General features: G+C 38.6%; 1 protein-coding gene across 3 annotated transcripts in view; it reads left to right on the top strand.

Annotated features, from left to right (window-relative positions):
- Positions 1-5,273: 5,273 nt before the first annotated feature.
- The window catches only part of LOC137577202 (cell adhesion molecule Dscam2-like), a 753,142-nt gene continuing 740,141 nt past the window's right edge, over positions 5,274-18,274 (top strand). For all 3 annotated transcript variants that reach the window (XM_068301567.1, XM_068293972.1, XM_068303153.1), the window contains exon 1: positions 5,274-5,401. In XM_068301567.1, coding sequence (XP_068157668.1) covers positions 5,281-5,401 — 121 coding nt within the window. In that variant the 5' untranslated portion in view covers positions 5,274-5,280. The remainder of the gene's footprint in view (positions 5,402-18,274) is intronic.

Here is an 18,274-nt window from a genome sequence, read left to right as displayed (position 1 = left end):
GCTCAGATTGATCGAGAAGCTATTGCCTTGGTAGAAGGTCTAAAGAAGTCCCACAACTATGTCTACGGTCGTACATTCACACTAATCACCGATCATCGACCTCTGTTGGGTATTTTTACCACATTAAAAGCAATTCCGTCGGTTTTTGTTCCTGTCAGCATATTCATTCGAGCTAGTACACCGCTACGGATTGAAAATGGGCAATGCGGATTTTCTAAGTCGTTGCCCACTGTTAGCAGCATCTGATCCTGTTAGCATCGACGACTGGCCTATAATCGACTTAGCAGCAACGCTAATCGTAAGTGCTGATTCGATTGCCGCTCAAACATCGAAGGACCCCTTATTGGCGAAAGTATCAACCTGGGTGTTAAGGGAATGGCCTGACATAAAATTGGCGCAATCAGATAATGATTATCCATACTATTGCCGTCGGGAACATCCCTCTACAAATAAAGGAGTCTTGATTTGGGGAAATCTCGCGGTAATTCTAACAAAATAAAGAGAAACAATTCTAACAGCTAAATGAAGGAGTTAGCGCGTAGCTATGTTTGGTGACCAAACATTAACGCAGAGATGAAGCTCATTGTTGAGAAATGTATTCCGTGACAGCAGAATTGTAACGATCATTCAAAAGGAGTCAGGCCGTTTACACATCGACTTCGCAAGACCCTTTTAAGGAAAAACTTTTCTCCTGGTCGTGGATTCCTACTCGAAATCCCTAGATGTTGCTGTTGTAAGCTCCACTTCCACAGCTGCTACAATAAAAGTTCTCAGGCATCTTTTCGCTACTCATGGTTTACCAGATCAGTTGGTGTTAGACAGTAGCACAGCATTTATCTCCGAGGAGTTCAAGGCATTCCTCCACAACAATCTAATTCAACACATTAGATCAGCGCCGTTTCACCCAGCAACATCCGGACAAGCAGAGCGAATGGTGCAGACCACCAAAAACTATCTCAAAAAACTATCTCAGAACAATAATATGGATCTAAGCCTTGCTCGATTTTTGTTTAATCAACACATAACTCCACATTCAACGACAAATTGCTCATTAGCTCAGATGGTGCTTAATGGGGAGTTTAGGTCTTACTTTGATAAACTCTACAGCCACAAGAATGGAGGGCTGTAGCAGAGCCGTTTATAAATCAATCGAAATGATTTGCGACAGGCAATACCGTTTGGGTACGAGTTTCGCTTGAAAGACAATCGCATCAATAAGCGTCAACCAAATTCGAAGCCGAGTTGGACAAACGGAAGTAAACATATCACATCAGGCACCATCAACTAATAACAATACAGAAGATCCGATTTCTAGTAACCACTCTGGACAATCGAGACCCACACGAGATGATTCTCAATCATTACCTGCCTCATGGTGATAAGACGTTCTACATCTGGGTGTTAAGGCACACGCACTTTAAGTTTGCCATAATATAACTTTATAACTAATATGTTTTACAATAAATAAGTACATATTCTATAGAAAGGTTCTAATTATTTCTTTCCTTTTTTTTTGAGATTACTTACTTCTAGTTTTTAAATTTTTCATACCTTTTTTCCTTTTTAGTCGAAAAAAATTTAATACAAAATTTGTATAAATTTCTTTGGCTTTTGCTTTTCTTTGTTTGGTTTTTTTTTTCTTTCTTTTTTGAAACTATAACTTTTGTTTTGTTTCAACTCGTCGTTTTACCTTTTAAGTCACCGAAGCTGTAACTTCAAACGCGATTTTTCAAAAAAATATAGAATAGTGCGCCAAAATATTCTACACAGCTAACATATCCAAAATTCATCCAAATCGGCGATTCGCATACCTTAAGTTTCACCTCGTTAAAGAAAATTGCAGCGATATATGTATTTGACTTTGGCTTATTCTCAGTGCAGTTCAATATAGAATTTATATTTCGTTGACACTTAAGGCATTTCAATTATTTTTATCAGGGCCCCGCTCGGGCGCCAATGAAACACTTTTTTCGCGCAAGACAGAAAAATATAAGTTTATTAATGTTCGATTTTACTGAAAGATCTTATTTACTGACTACTGTACTGCGAAGTTGATAGCACATTTGGCTAAGGCTGAACTGATTTGCTTTGAATCGATTATTTTGGATGACGGCTTGGGTGCTTGACGTTGGGCCTCTGTTTGGATAGCGTTGCAAAAATCAGTTTTTTCATAATCGCGTTTGGCAAAAATGATATATGCAATCAGAGATTATGAATCCAAAAAATTTTGGAAATCGGTTGAGATTCGTGGGTGCTAGAGGCGCCCAAAGTTGAGACATTTTTAGTAAATAGGAAAAAATGGCAATTTAAAAAAAAATCGCAACTTTAAAACTGAATAAAGGTCGGTTGATAACATTGCGTAATGCTGTTCTGCAAATACTACCTGTTTATATATACCTTTCTACAATGTTAGAATGCTAATTACCTGATTTGGAAAAACTGACAAGGCAGGTAAATGTTATTTAAGTTGATGAAAAATTGGTCCTAGTTGCAGGTTGGTCATTTTTATTTCCGTTTACCTTAAGCTGTGTATCCACACTCAAATTTGTATACACAGCTTAATTGGATGTAGTTATTAAATTTTTTTACTTAATTAATACAAAGAGGGTAATACCGTTCTACCTAGTTAATTAAAAAAAATATGACATGTATAATTGTTCCTCTCGTTCGCGACAGTTTATTTTTAACTTCATAAGCGCAAACACCTTAAATACGGACTGAATAGTGTTTGTCAATATAATTCAAGACAGTTTTATTTGTTTTTGTAAAAATGTTTTTAATGAATGAAAGAATTTTGAAAGTTTTCCAAGAGTGTGAAAACTTAAGTGATTTTGAAATGGGATTGCTGAAGGAGATGGGCATTTCATTCGAAAACGCTAGTACGGAGCTTAAGGTAAAAAAAGTATACAAAGAAACAAGAGAGGGCAAAGGCGAGCATTACGCAAGCTGTGCAGATCGCCAGTCCTATTCGACTCAATAGGATTAAGGAAAGTATTCCAACCCCACCAAACTTAGTTCCCACTAAGTACACTGAGGAAGAAGCGTTCTCCTTATTTATGGACCTGGGATTGAAGAAGGAGAAGTATCAAATTTTAAGGAGTTCCTTAAAAAGTCATCAAGTCGATGTTCTTCCCGGATACAAAAAGATTGGATTTGCCAAGAAGGAAGCAGTACCGGCAAATAAAATTATAACAGAGGTATCTGTAGAAGTAAAACTCCAGGATTTAATGGATCACACTGCGAGGCGTCGTATAGAAAGTATGCCTGATGGTGAGGTGGATCTTTTCCCTGAAAATTTGACATTACTCAACAAATGGGGATGTGATGGATCATCTGGACAAAGCGCCTACAAGCAGATTATACACGCAGAAGACGAAGCTATTTCTGATGAAAATATGTTCATGGCTTCTGTAGTTCCTTTGCGCCTGAGAATTGAAAGTTCTGAACATTGCATTTCTTCTTGAATCTTCGATCGTCATCGACCCACTATTGTCGGCCTCTGTTATTCAAATATGCAAAGGAGTCCTCGGAATTAATCTTCGACCGTCATCGACCCACTATTGTCGGCCTCTGTTATTCAAATATGCAAAGGAGTCCTCGGAATTAATCAAATCAAATCAAATAAGCCAACTGAAACTGTTGTTTTCCAACCCAAGAGTGGAAAAACATTTACGGTTAAATTTAATTTTTTCCTTAGGAAGATTGATGGAAAAGTGTTAAAAGAAATTACAAACACTTTCTCAATGTTAAGGTGTCCAATTTGCAAAAAAACTCAAAAAGAGTTTCAGAACTTAGACGATTCAACGAGTGAGGAGAACTTCTACGAATATGGAATTTCTCCTTTGCATTGCAGAATAAAGTGTATGGATTTCATTTTGAAGCTAGCTTACACTCTTCCTCGGCCAGGAGAAACAAAAACGGATTAAACATCTCGTGAGGATATTCAGAGCAGGAAAGAGATTATACAAGCTGAATTCTTTTGGAAGCTGGGACTGAAAGTTGACTGCCCAAAGTAAGGATACGGAAACAGGAATGATGGGAATACTTCAAGGAGATTTTTTGAAAATGATGAAACGACATCTTTTATAACAGGTGTTAGGTCATTAAAGGTCATTAAAAGGTTAGCTGTTATCTTGAACAGCTTATAACTTGCAAGGATATGGTAAATGGTGAAAAATTTTCCGAATATACTTCAAGGGCTGCTCAACTTTTGAATGAATTGTATCCGCAAAAAACACTTACCCCAACGGTACATAGGATTTTGGCTCACGGAAAGGATTTAATAGAATTTCAGTGTTTACCGATTGGAGAGTTATCCGAAGAACCAGAGGAATGTAAAAACAAGGACTACAAAAGGTTCGGATATACTAATACATTAAAAACTTCTCGTGTTAGACAAAATGAAGAACTTTTTAACATGCTAGCAGCCTCTTCGGACCAACTTATTGCATCACTGAGACACGTGCGATCACGAAAGGATTTGGAAAATAGCAACTATAGTCCCGAAATGTTGAGTTTATTAGATACTATGTAAATATTGAAAATTATTTTGAAGAAAATCAGCCATCAATAGCAAATTTTCAAAACTAACCTAAAAAAATTTCAAAAAAAAAAAATTTTTTGTAATTATGTTAAAAAATCAAATTAATACATTAAAAAATGTTATATAGTCGTTTAAAACACGGAAAAATTACATTTTTGATTGAAAAAAAACCGGGTTTCGCTCCATTTTTAAAGGAAAAACAGGCTTGGCAATATTTTCTGACTTTGACCTTGAATATTACAGCACCACGAACACCAAGAACTCATGACAAACATTCATTTTTAAAGCTTAAGGTATTCTTTACTATATGCTTTTTAAAATCGCTTTATTGGTTTAGTCCACTCAGTGCATATCACAATTCTTTGTTTACACATCATTCTTGAAGCGCCTGGGAAAGTGGTGTGCAGCCTTTTTGTTTATCCTAGCGATAGCGATGGGCATAAAATTGTGATAAAACGGGGTTGAACAATGGCCATTGCATGTGATGATGGATTAGGGTTGACCAATGGGCATGCGACTAATGGGCATGTATTGATAGAGTTGGGTCAATGAGTTCTAGGTTTTAATTTGGGTTCTTAACTTGCATAAACTGTATTTACATTATACTAATTAATGAAACGCTGTAAAATTTTTATCATTTTCAGCATTTTTTCTGAAAACATAAAAACTCAAACAATTATTTAAGAAAATGTATCTCAATTATTTTACAGATCCGACAAATTATGCCAAACAACTCGATGTATTTCCCTCCATTTGCCGCAGAAGATTTTCGCCAGGATGTGCACTGGTCGACCTATCGCTGTATTGCAGGAAACACAGTCGGCACGATTATTTCCAGAGATGTAGCAGTTTATGGTGGTATGAAGTGTATACACAATTGTGACATTAAAAAGTGCTTTGTTAATAGTTGTTGTACACGTTTGAATAATTGACAACTTTGTTTTGGTTCTTAACAGTATTGTTGCGGTGCAGGCTTAATTGCCGCGCCGCGCCAGTAGAAAGGCTTACCCAACGAGCCTTTGGTTTTTATTCTCTCTCATTCGAAGAAGAACAGTTAGAATTTACTTTGTCTTTGCTTGCACTGGTGACAGAGCAGCAACCCGCTATGACGGCGCGCTAGTCACAGAAAATCAGGTAAGCAGGAAAGACGTGAAAAGGAGAAACAAATGTAAGATAATATAAAAACATGTGAGAAATTTGAATTAACATTGAAACAAAGATTTCAGGCAACCGATCTAACCGATCAATTTGCCCCACAAATTGTGCAACTGAATATAGCGTAATACAACACAAAACCGGCGTTTAATTGTTTGGTTAGAGGGCTCGGGATATATGTTCGACTCGCGAACCTTTTTGGAGCTGGCCCATGTCTCAACCTGAACATTTTCTACAAGTATCGACGGTGAAGTTTGAGTTTACTAAAAGAAGTTTGCTTTTACTGAAAGCGAAAACTCGAGCTTCAATGAAATTCCGTGGATGAGGGTGAAAGGGAGCCCCCCGACTTTAACCCTTACACACTATTTTACCATTGCCTAGACATTCTTCCTATTAGTTAGCTGTACGTTACACAACTCATTGAAATTTGGTGCATTAATCAATTAAAAAATCGGACACATTACATTTGTACTGCTACTCATCACTACTTACTACTCATTAAATTAGTCTTTTATCATCTTGTAAACTGCACACACGCCTTTGAATAGGTTATGGGCCCAGCCCACGTATGCAAGAAAAGACAAAAGAAAAATTTATTTACATATATCCCTGTGAGAGGTAAAGGGGCCGCGAAAACTCCGATGTTTGGAAGCGGCAGGCTCAATCTTACATAAGGATCAAAGGTTGTTGGAATGTGGTGTGTAATGGACCATCAAAGAAGTATGCGTCGCTAGGCGAGAGAGCGCTCGCAGAGATTGCGCTGATGATTGAGTCGAACAACTACGAACACATCGCCAACTCCAAATCAGCAAGAGAGGCTTTGGCGCAAGCGGTTGAGCGGGTCAAAACTAGCAGATTAATGGAAAGACGCAGTGAAGTCGGAAATACGCTCTCACGAATTGAATAATACTTGGATGGTAACGGAATTACCAAAGGGCAAAGTGGCCTTTAAAATAAAACACGAAGACGTTTGCACCAGTCGTGCGATGCGCGTGCAGTTTGCTGCACTGGCTAAGTATGGGTTGACAATTTATCAATTGGATGCTGTAACAGCTTCTCTTAATGGAGGCTTACAGGCACAATAAAAATTGATCAATCTTATTACATTGCAGGAATTTTAAGAAGGTTGTCGTGGATGTCGTACAGAGGATTTCAGCTGACATGACACCTAAATCTGAAGCCGACATTAAGGATATGAGAAGGTTCCAAATTTGGAGGCTATTGGTTGTCTACTTTATGCTGCCCAGAACACTCGTCCTGACATAAGCTTTTCTGTGATGAATATTGGGACGGAGACCTAGATAGAAGGAGATCGACATCAGGATACGTTTATGTAAGTGCAACAATTTGGAAGCGGAATATATGGCAGCAGTATCTGCCACCCAACAAGCCATATGGTTATTGCGCCTGCAGAAGGAATTTAGTCTCATTGATACCAACAAGATCGTGCTATATTGTGACAACAAAAAACGCATTGCACATCATAAAGAATAATTCATTTTCTCCAAGAACGAAACATATAGATATAAAAGTAAAGTTTATTAGAGAATGGTTGACCAGAAGCTCTATTGGTATAAAGTACATTCCTACGGAGAAAATGCCGGCAGATGCATTAACAAAACCAGTCCCAGCTTCTAAAATAGGGTTGTGGGGATCTAGACTGGGGTTAACAAAATTTCACAATTTAACAAAACAATTGTCATTACCAAAATTGTTATAAAATTGGTATATTGAAAAGTACTTTCTATCTGGCAACTCTTAGACATTGCATTTGTACTGCTACTCATTATTGGGCATGCAAATAAATTTGACATTCTTGATTTTCAAAAAAACAAATGGTGAGGCAAAATAAAATCAAACATTTACTTCTTTATTTCTGAGTAGAGTTATAAAACTAACTCAGAGATCTGTTAAAAAAGTCTTGTGGGAAGTTTTTGCCCTGAGGAGAGCGGAACATATCTGTTCTTTGACGCGACGATCGTGTTTTTCATAAATTTTGACTTTTTAGCAACATTTATTTTTTTCTCAATTTTTAATTGTGCCTGGTAAGTATACGCTTTCGTCGGTGTTTTTTGCCTGGCACCATTGTGTTTTATTTGCATCATTTGCCAAATTAATTGGTTTTTCTGTGTTTGTTTTTCGTCATTCCTTCTGCATTTGCTCCCCTCAATGCCCCAATCATACCATAAGTGCCCGTGTTTTTTTTTTTTTTTGTTCCCTTTTCGTGCTTTTGTTCAGCTTCTCACCCGCGTAATCACTTTTGTAACGCCGCCTCTAAAAGCTTAGCTTATAACTGTTCGTGCACTCTTTCTTATGCTGTGCACTCTAGCTGTCTCTTTGTTTTATTTGTAATTATTGTTTTTTTTTTATAATTATCTTAATTATCTTGGCTCAACTACTTTGTTTTGGATAACGAAATTCTTTCTAACTTTAGCCTATATATCTCCTGTTCTTATATTCCCCTGGCTTCTAATATTATGATCTTCATCCACCATGCTGATGCTCTGAAAACCTTTTTTTAGTTGACTTAAAGATCGTTATTCCAGTTAAATTCTTTACTTAACTCTTTTAGAAGAATCCTTGATCTTGTTTATGTCTGGGATCCCACCGTTGTTTCGGTATCTAACACACAGCCCCTTGTGAGGCCTGAAGATTCTTATCACTTAACCTTTAAAGTTATTATTTCTGGTACTAATTCATTAATTCATTTTTTCGTAAAACAAATTTTAATCTTTTTAACAACCTTATTTTTCCTATTGATTGGTTAGTTTATTTGACTGCTGTGATATAGATTATGCATTGAATTTTTTCTACTCTGCTTTTTATTCTCTAATCGATAAATGCGTTCCTTATGTGAATGTGTCTACCGTCGCCAGTACGCCGCTCTGGTTCTTTTGAATTCTCAACGCTACAATAATTATATTGTAAGCCGTAAAGTTAAATTCTATCAGAACCCCAAAAGATTTTACAACTTTTGTCAATCTAAATGACGCTTTAACCTACTGTCTTCCACTTTCAGACTTCGGACCAGACAATTTACTACGATTCAGAAAGTGCAGATCTGTTTACTTTTTTTTTCAGTCGACTTATTCCACTACTACTCACCTCCCTCATTTACATCCCACATTTAAGTTATGTGTTTTCCCTAGTACTACTGAAGACTGTTTTATCTTTAGCATATTATCTTTGACGTCTTCCGGAGTACCCGGGTCTGACAATATTACACTTAAACTTATTGTCACTTATTGTAAATTCTTAAAATGTGTTCGACCCTATCAAAGCCTTTATCTCGGTTATTCTTTATATCAAGTGACACTTGTTCCTTAAAAAGGGCAACAAATTAGAAATTTCTCACTACCGTAGCATTGCCAAACTTTCCGAAATACAGAGCTCGAGCTCTAGCTTTGCGTATGCTACATTTTCTTATTGTCTTTATTTTTAGTATTTGTTACGCGCGAGCCTAAGCAGATAACTGGTACAGCCGTATAACGCACGGCACGAGACGCGTGGACAAATACACAATAAAAAAAACTCATATTGAGGTGACCAAATGCAAGATCCTTACTTATCCATACTTGAATGCTGAATATTTGCTATCGAAAGTATCCACTTTTAGTAATTTCAGTCTAGGCAATCGTAACCTGTGAACCACTGTAGGAAAAACTCAAAAACTAAAATCTTAGATAGGGTCTAAGGCCGTCCATTGGACATTTTTGATTAAATGTTTTTTTCACTTTGACGACTTTACGTAAGCAAAAAGTAACAAAAGACTTGCAAGGGTATACAAACTTCAGCGCGGTCGAAGTTAGCCCCGGCCCTCTGCTTAATGTATTAGTGTATCTGAACCTTTTGAAGTCCTCGTTTTTACATTCCTGTGCTTCTTCGAATACCACTGCAATTGGTAGATACTGATATTCTAGTAAATTTTATACGTTGGCCGATATTTTTGTTTGCGAATAATACCTACACCATTTAGGTTAGTTTTATTTCCGAATACAATTTAATCCTTGCAATTAAAACATTTAGGATAGCAGCCAAGTTTTTAATGATCTCACCCTAACAACTGTCATTAATGATGTCTTTTTTTAATTTTCAAGAAATCTCTTAAAAGTTAAATGATAAAAACACGTCAAACATCGTTTAACTTTTATTTCTAGCTTCAGAAAGTGTTCAGATTGTGCATTAGAGGTCTGCAGGAATGTATTCATTTCCAACATCATAGTATTGAACAGAAGTTAGGTGATCTTAACAATACTGTACTCATTCTCTGCTGTACAGTATATTCGAGTAGCTATAAGAACCGAGTACAGTAAAAATACTGTACTCACTTAGAGTGAGTGACAGTAATAAATGTACTCTTTGTAAGTGAGTACAGTATATGTCACTTTTTTTCATGATGTACACCACTGGAACAGTGAATATGTATGGCAGCCATTTCAAAGAAAATGACGCAAACGCAATAAATGCGAACGTAAGCGTAAGTTTTTGCTGAGGAACCAATTGTCATTTGACTTGCATTGCTATACGCAGCAAAGCAAAGACTCATGAATGATCTTGCACATCTCACAAGGCTTTTGTTTTTGTATTTTCTCTTAAGTTTTCTAGAATATACTGGCGTCAGTCTGGTATGCTCTGTCTCTGTCACTCTTTATAAACCTATATGACCTACGTAGTTGCGTAAGAATTGAAAATTTAGTAATAAGCAAGCAAACGAACGATCAAGACGTGTTCTAGCAGTGGCAGACACAGATCAACAAAATTGAAGTAAAAATAAAGTTAAGTTCTTATGAGATATTAAACACAGTGGTTTATTGTTCATCATAATTTGGTCCTTCGAGCCGGATCGTTGGGCATTGTTTGTTTGTTACTCATTGCTTAATAATTTGTTGCAACGTGGTTGCAATTAATTGTTAACCTCAAAGTTAGTAGTCGATAGTTCTGGCCTACTATCGAATAGACAATCGCGTGCCTATTGGAAAAAGCGTGGACAAACGGTGGCGCCACTCGCCTATCGGTATCTGTTATCGATATAATCGACGAGATCGTGAGGGAACACATCTCTGGAAAAAGACGCGTCTTGAAATTTTTGGTCCACACAAGCAGTGGAGATGTCTTGGTATTTCATCATGGAGGAAATGAAAACATTCATAAAGGCCAGAGGAAGATTGAAGACAACCATTACCCGCATATATGGATGCCGACGTCTTCGCAATTGACACCAAATTGGAAACTTTGTCCAATGCGTGGAACGAGTTCGTGAAGTCTGGCGACGAGTTGGCCAAATACGACGAACTAGAGGGTTATGTGGACCCTACCGAAGACTTCGGGATATACGAGGAGAAATATGAAATAGCAAATGCCCGCCTTAAGGCTTTACGAGCTGCCTTGGCTCCGTCTGGCAAGTTGGAAGAAATCGGCGCGGCTGGTAACGATGGTTCGCTCTTCCAAGGAATTCTGCAACAAATGCAGAATCAACAGCAACAACTACAACTCCAGATGCAACGTCAAATGGAACACCAGCAACGGCAAGTGGAGCAGCAGCAACTATTGGTTGAGAGATTGCTCTCGCCACAGCAATCTTCGTCTTCGTCAGGCTCACAGTCAGTTGCAACAGCGGCACCAAGAGATTGTGAGTTACCGAAAATCAACATCAAACCCTTCGGTGGAGATTACAAGGAATGGCATGCTTTTAAAGACCTGTTTGAGAGTACCATTCACGGAAAGACAACTTTAACGAATATCCAAAAGTTTCATCACCTTAAGTCATGCGTCATAGGAGAAGCAGCGATACTCATCCAGCATCTGCCCGTAGTGGATGCAAATTACGTCACTGCATGGAAATCATTGAGTGATCGATATGAAAAGCCCCGTTACTTGGTGAATTTACTGATGGACACATTCACCGCATTGCCAAAAGCTGTTGGGCAAAACTCATCATCGCTACGCGCTCTGACTTGCGGAGCCAGTGATGTTATTCGGGCTTTAGACGATTCTGGACAAACGGGCCGTGACCGTTGGCTTATATACTTGCTCATCAACAAGGTTGATGAGGCTACCCGACGTGAATGGATCGACAAAAGCCAAGATATCGAAAATCCTACCATTGAAGAGTTGCTTAAGTTTTTGGACTCACGATGCGATCGCCTTGAGCTCAGTCAAGTTATCGATCATGTAGCGAGCAAACCGAGGGATGAAAAGGGGAAAAAGGCAAGCACGCACCATGCTTGCCATTACAGGTAATTGTATGAAATGTCATAGTACTGAGCACATACTGTCGGCTTGTCCTCAATTCCAGAGCTTGACCATTCTACACAGCAAAATAGCTCAGAGCAGCACCAAGGCAACTCAGGCCAGGTTTCTGAGGAGTCACCAGCGGCATCAGCGATAGCAATGATGAATGTTACCAGACCCAGTAAGCCAAATGGCCAACGAAGAAGCACTCTACCTACTGCATTGGTACACGTCCGAAATTCTCAAGGAGCCTTGCTGACGTGCCGTATTTTATTGGATAGCGCCTCAGACTTGTCATTCATTTCGGAACGGTGCGTACAGACGTTGGGGCTTGCACGTTCGCCATTTCGAGTTGCCACATCGGGCATCTCAGACGTCAAGGCGGGAATAACCAGAGGTTTCTGCTCTCTCCAGATGATGTCTCGTGTGTCGAGTCATTGCATCGATATTAAAGTTCACATTTTAGGAAAGATCACCTCACCATTGGCACGTGAAAACATTGATGCTTCATCACTGTCGGTATTTAAGGGATACCAAATGGCTGACCCTGACTTCAGAACTAGCGCCTCAATCGACATTTTGCTGGGCAATGATTGCATTTGGTTAGTTCTCATCGGAGAGAAGTTATGCGATGGTCAAGGGCACCCTATTGCAGTTAACACCATATTTGGATGGGTAATCACATCGGTATACACTTCAAGATTGCAAACCTCATCTACGTTATTGCTGACTACGGTTAATATAGATGGACTACTGCAAAGATTTTGGGAACGAAGATTATGAAAAGGTCGAAACGCACTTCCGGCGTACCCACAACCGCAACTCGAATGGAAGATACATAGTCGATTCGCCCTTCAAGGAACAAAACCTACAATTTGCGGATACATTTCAAGGAGCGAGATCGCGCTTTCTCGCAGTCGAGAGTCGTCTAATGAAGGACTCCAGCTTGAAGTTAAAATATACTCAGTTATGAGAGAGTATATCCAGCTGGGTCACATGAAGGAAGTAGCTGCAGACGAAGACACAAACGTATGTAAGAAGTCATTCTATTTGCCACACCATCCAGTCATAGGCGCCAAGCTGCGGGTGGTGTTCGATGGATCATTTCAAGATCGGGATGGACGATCTCTTAACGACGCACTTCACATTGGCCCATGTACACAACGCAACCTCTTCAACGTTTGTCTGCGTTTTCGAATGCACAGATTCGTATTTTCTGCGGACATCGTCAAAATGTTCAGACAGATTTTAGTGGCCCCTGAACATCAGAATTTTCAACGAATCCTTTGGAGAGAAGACCCTGAGGAACCATTGAAGCATTACAAGTTGACCACAGTCACCTATGGCACGGCATGTGCACCGTTTCTGGCAGTTAGAGTGCTGGAACAACTGGCAACTGATCACGAATACGAGTTTCCAAGGGCGGCTAGGATACTTTTGGATGATTTCTACGTCGATGACGTACTGACAGGAGCCATGAACGAACAAGAACTGCTCGACATTAAGGAAGAGCTGATACTCCTTATGTCACGGGCACAGTTGGAGCTAAGCAAATGGGTCTCGAATAGTAAACGAATTGCCAGAAATGAGGGAAATGAAATTGATTTCTCAAAGATGGCTGCAAAGGTGCTTGGGTTGCATTCGCGTCCTGGAGAAGACGTCCCACAATATAAGGTTTTATTATTAGAACTTATGACTTTTACGAAGCGACAAGTGCTGTCTGACACGGCACGCATCGTTGCCCCACTCGGCATTTTGGCGCCAGTGGTGATCAAGTTTAAAATTCTGCTCCAAGAATTATGGCTGCTTAATTTGGATTGGGACTCGGAACTGCCAACGAAGCAAGCGCACTTATGGCAAAAATTCAGAAAGGACATTTTCACGTTAAGGAATCTGAAGATCCCACGATTTGTAGACAATCAACCCGATGACATCGAACTGCATGGATTTTCAGATGCTTCTTTAAAGGCTTACTCTGCCGTTATTTACAACCGTGTCACACACTTAGATGAAAGCATCGGAGTGGCACTCATTGTAGCTAAAACAAGAGTTTTACCATTAAAGCAAAAGTTGTTGCCACGATTCGAACTTTGCGGAGCTCTACTACTAGCTCGTTTGTTCCAAGCAGTAAAGTCTGGTCTGCACCAGAAGGATGTTAAGATACACGCATGGACCTATTCTACAATCGTTTTGTCATGGCTTTCGCATCAACCCTGTAAACTTAAAACATTCGTTGCCAACCGAACGGCAGAAATACTGGAGATCATACCACGTAGCGCTTGGGGACATGTCAGCACTAAGGAGAATCCTGCGGATTTTGCATCACGAGGCATGCTAGCGAGTGAGTTAAGGATATTGAGGATTCCCCATTTGAGGTACTACTCGGAAGGACATCATCTTGGATCAGACTGGTTCGAGTGGTCGCATATGTATTCCGCTTCGTTCATCGAATCAAATCAAGCAAGTCTAAATATTCAGGACCTCTAAAGTTCGATGAAGTTACCAGAGCAAGGAAGTTTTGCCTACGACAGGCACAAAATCAATTCAATGACGATAGACAGCTGCTTTTGAGGAAGCAATCTGTGGAGCGACGATCAATTTTAAGCAAACTATCTCCCTTCGTTGACGAAGATGGAATTGTAAGTGTGGGTGGACGTTTGGAAAGGTCGCAATTGCCTGCAGATGCCAAGCCTCCAGTAGTTTTGCCGAAACAACATCGCCTTGTGGAATTGCTGCTGAAACATGAGCATAAGGTCAATCTTCATCCAGCAGTTTCAGCAATGTTTGTAATAATTCGCCAGAAATATTGGATCATTGGCGCACGAAACCTTATTCGACGTATCACACATGAGTGTTTAAACTGTTTTAGACAGCGCCATCACACAGCAAATCAGTTTATGGCCAATTTACCGGCTGTTCGAGTGCAACAAGCCTTTCCATTTGAGCATACTGGATGCGATTATGCTGAACCTATCTTGTTGAAGGTTCACAAGGGACGAAACCCCAGGAAGGAAAAGGGCTACATTTGCCTGTTTGTATGTATGGTTACTTCAGCTCTTCATCTGGAGCTGATCTCAGCACCGACACATTCTTGGCGATAACGGGCGCAACTTTGTTGGTGCAAAACGTGCACTAGACGAAATGGTACAGCTTCTCGCTTCACGCGAGCACAATGATGTCGTTTCAAAAGCCCTTGCGGATCAAGGCATCAAATGGAATTTTATTACGTCATATTCACCACACTGGGGTGATAAGTGGGAGTCGGCAGTACGCTCGGTTAAGCTGCATTTGCGACGAGTAATAGGAACCAGGGATGTTGAGGAACCAATTGTCATTTGACTTGCATTACTATACGCAGCAAAGCAAAGACTCATGAATGATCTTGCACATCTCACAATGCTTTTGTTTTTGTATTTTCTCTTAAGTTTTCTAGAATATACTGGCGTCAGTCTGGTATGCTCTGTCTCTGTCACTCTTTATAAACCTATATGACCTACGTAGTTGCGTAAGAATTGAAAATTTAGTAATAAGCAAGCAAACGAACGATCAAGACGTGTTCTAGCAGTGGCAGACACAGTTCAACAAAATTGAAGTAAAAATAAAGTTAAGTTCTTATGAGATATTAAACACAGTGGTTTATTGTTCATCAGTTATATATGTGTAAAGTCGCAAAGTCTCACTTATAACTGTGTTTGTCTGTATGTATGTTCTTATGTATATATATTCATATATCCAACTCCAATACCCAATAACATATAAATTTTTCACCCCCTAAAATTCATAACGTTAAAGTAAACATCCGTTTTTATAAACAATTGTCCCCCTCAAAATCAAAGCGTGTGAACCCTAACTCATGCACACACGAACTTGCAATAACAATTGTCCTTCTAAAAATCAAAAGCGTGAGAACGCGGGCCAATCAAATCGCATCAATATCAATCACGCCACTAAAGGGCTCACAAATTTAGCCTATAAATATAACCACAAGACATTTTTGTAACTCAGTTTGAAGTTTTCATTCAAATAATAAAGTACTTTGCTTTTAACTCACAAAATCTTTTTTTCCCTCTTTGGGAAAACCAGATATTTAATTGGCGCAGTCGGTAGGATCGGTAAAAGTGAACTAGTTATTCTATCCGTGTTACATATCGAAATATTATCCGTGTGTTACATAGAATTAGTGAATATTCACTATAGTGAACTGTTATTCTATCCGTGTGACACATAGAATTGTTATCCGTGTGTTACATAGAATTAGTGAATAATCACTATAAAACTCCGATCCGACAGCAAGAACTTACGGGTAGTACTCAAAAGTGTACAACAGTGAAAAAAAATATTTACGCCAACTGTGCGCGAAAATATCAACTGTGTGGTACAACCATTAAGTCCAATTGAGGAACAAAAAGGCCAAGTTGTGCCAAGTAAAACCCAGAAAATCAACAAAACAAAACATCACTACAACCCAGAAAATCAACAAAACAAAACACACTAAAACAAAAAAAAACAAGAAGAAACAAAATGGCTGTAGAACTCACCGAAGCCCACCTCAATTAAGCACTGTCTTCGTTAAGACAGGTGGCAAACAATGATAGAGCACCAGAGAATCTGACGTCATTCATAAGGAGGATAGATTTCATTATGCACTTATATCCAACCCATGATATAAGGCAACATAACATATTGTTCAGTGCAATCGAGATGCAGCTCACTGGAGAGGCACAACGGCTCTCACCTGGCCGGAACTAAGGTCACTCCTCATCAATGAATTGAAGACGCAGACCCCCTGTGAGGAACTTCTTCGACGCCTCTGCAACACCAGCTATACAGGAAACCTTCGTAAGTTTGTAACAGAATTAGAAGATAAGTCCTATATTATCACAAACAAACTAAGTCTAGAAAACGATGCAAATAACACCATTCTTTATACAAATGCCTTAAATAACACTATAAAAGATGTAATAAACAAAAAATTACCCGATAGATTATTTATGACGTTAGTTAGATATGATATAACCACAGTTGGCAAGCTAAAACAAGTAGCTCAAAGAGAAGGGTTATACGAGAATAGTATAACAGAAATCAGAAAATCAAATCAAAGCCAAAATCAAAAAGGTGGAAACCCCTTTGTACCCAATAGTACAACTCCGTCTCTAACAAAACAATCCGATGCAACACAAAACCAAAAACTTTTACGAGAATTTCAACAAAAATTAGCAAAATGGACACTTCCGAAAATTTTCATAAGTGTGCCTCGGATCAATCGGAAGAAGAGATAGGGACAAGTCCTTCATCAGAATAATGACGAACAATAAACCTTTCAGATGTGTAGTCGACTCAGGCTCTTCAATAAATAGAATGTCCGAAAACTTTTTTAATTTCAAAACCTATTTAGGAGATTCCAAAATTCACATGATTGAAGGAGCAGTAGAATTAAAAGAAATCATTTTCCTTGCACCCAGCAAACTTTGTCCAACAGAACAAAAATTGTATATCCATAAATTTTTAAATAAATACGACATGTTGATAGGCAGAACTTTCCTAAAAGCCTGCAAAGCACAAATAAATTATGAAAAAAGAATTCGCAAAATTAGGAAACTATACATTTTATTTTAGAGATGTTGAAGAAATAGAAGAAGAACAAAACATAGAATGTTTGGACCCACCCACAGAAAGGGACCCAAAAACAAATTTTGCAATTGAAAAAGAAATAATAGAAAGCAATGAGTAAAGACTCGACCATTTAAACAACGAAGAAACACAAAAACTTAAACAAGTCTTGTACGAATTCAGTGAGATTCTATACCGCGAAGGTGAAAATTTGACTTTAACGAGTAAAATAAAGCACTCTATTCATACAAAACATGAGGACCCAATTTATAAACATCCATACAAATATTCCCAAACATTTGATATAGAAATCAAATTTAAATGGATCCTGAATCTATTGCAAAAACAACTATCTCAACTAAACATGGCCATTACGAATACACACGTATGCCATTTGGTCTTAAAAATGCCCCGGCAACATTCCAAAGATGCATGAATAATCTTTTGGAAGACCTTATTTATAAGGATAGCCTTGTTTATCTGGATGACATCATTGTGTACTCCACTTCATTGGAGGAACACATACAATCACTCAGAAAGGAATTTAACAAACTAAGAGAAGCTAATCTTTAACTCCGAATTTATGCAAAAGGAAACAGCATTCCTTGGTCATATAATAACAACAGCAAGTATAAAACCTAACCCAGAAAAAATCAAAGCAATTCAAAAATTTCCGATACCTAAAACCCCAAAAGAAATTAAATCATTCTTAGGATTATGCGAACTATTGCGGAA

Source organism: Drosophila tropicalis, unplaced genomic scaffold (assembly GCF_018151085.1).
Source record: "Drosophila tropicalis isolate 14030-0801.00 unplaced genomic scaffold, ASM1815108v1 contig_1, whole genome shotgun sequence".
In the NCBI taxonomy this organism is placed as follows: domain Eukaryota; kingdom Metazoa; phylum Arthropoda; class Insecta; order Diptera; family Drosophilidae; genus Drosophila; species Drosophila tropicalis.
This window is presented reverse-complemented; position numbering and strand designations above follow the sequence as displayed.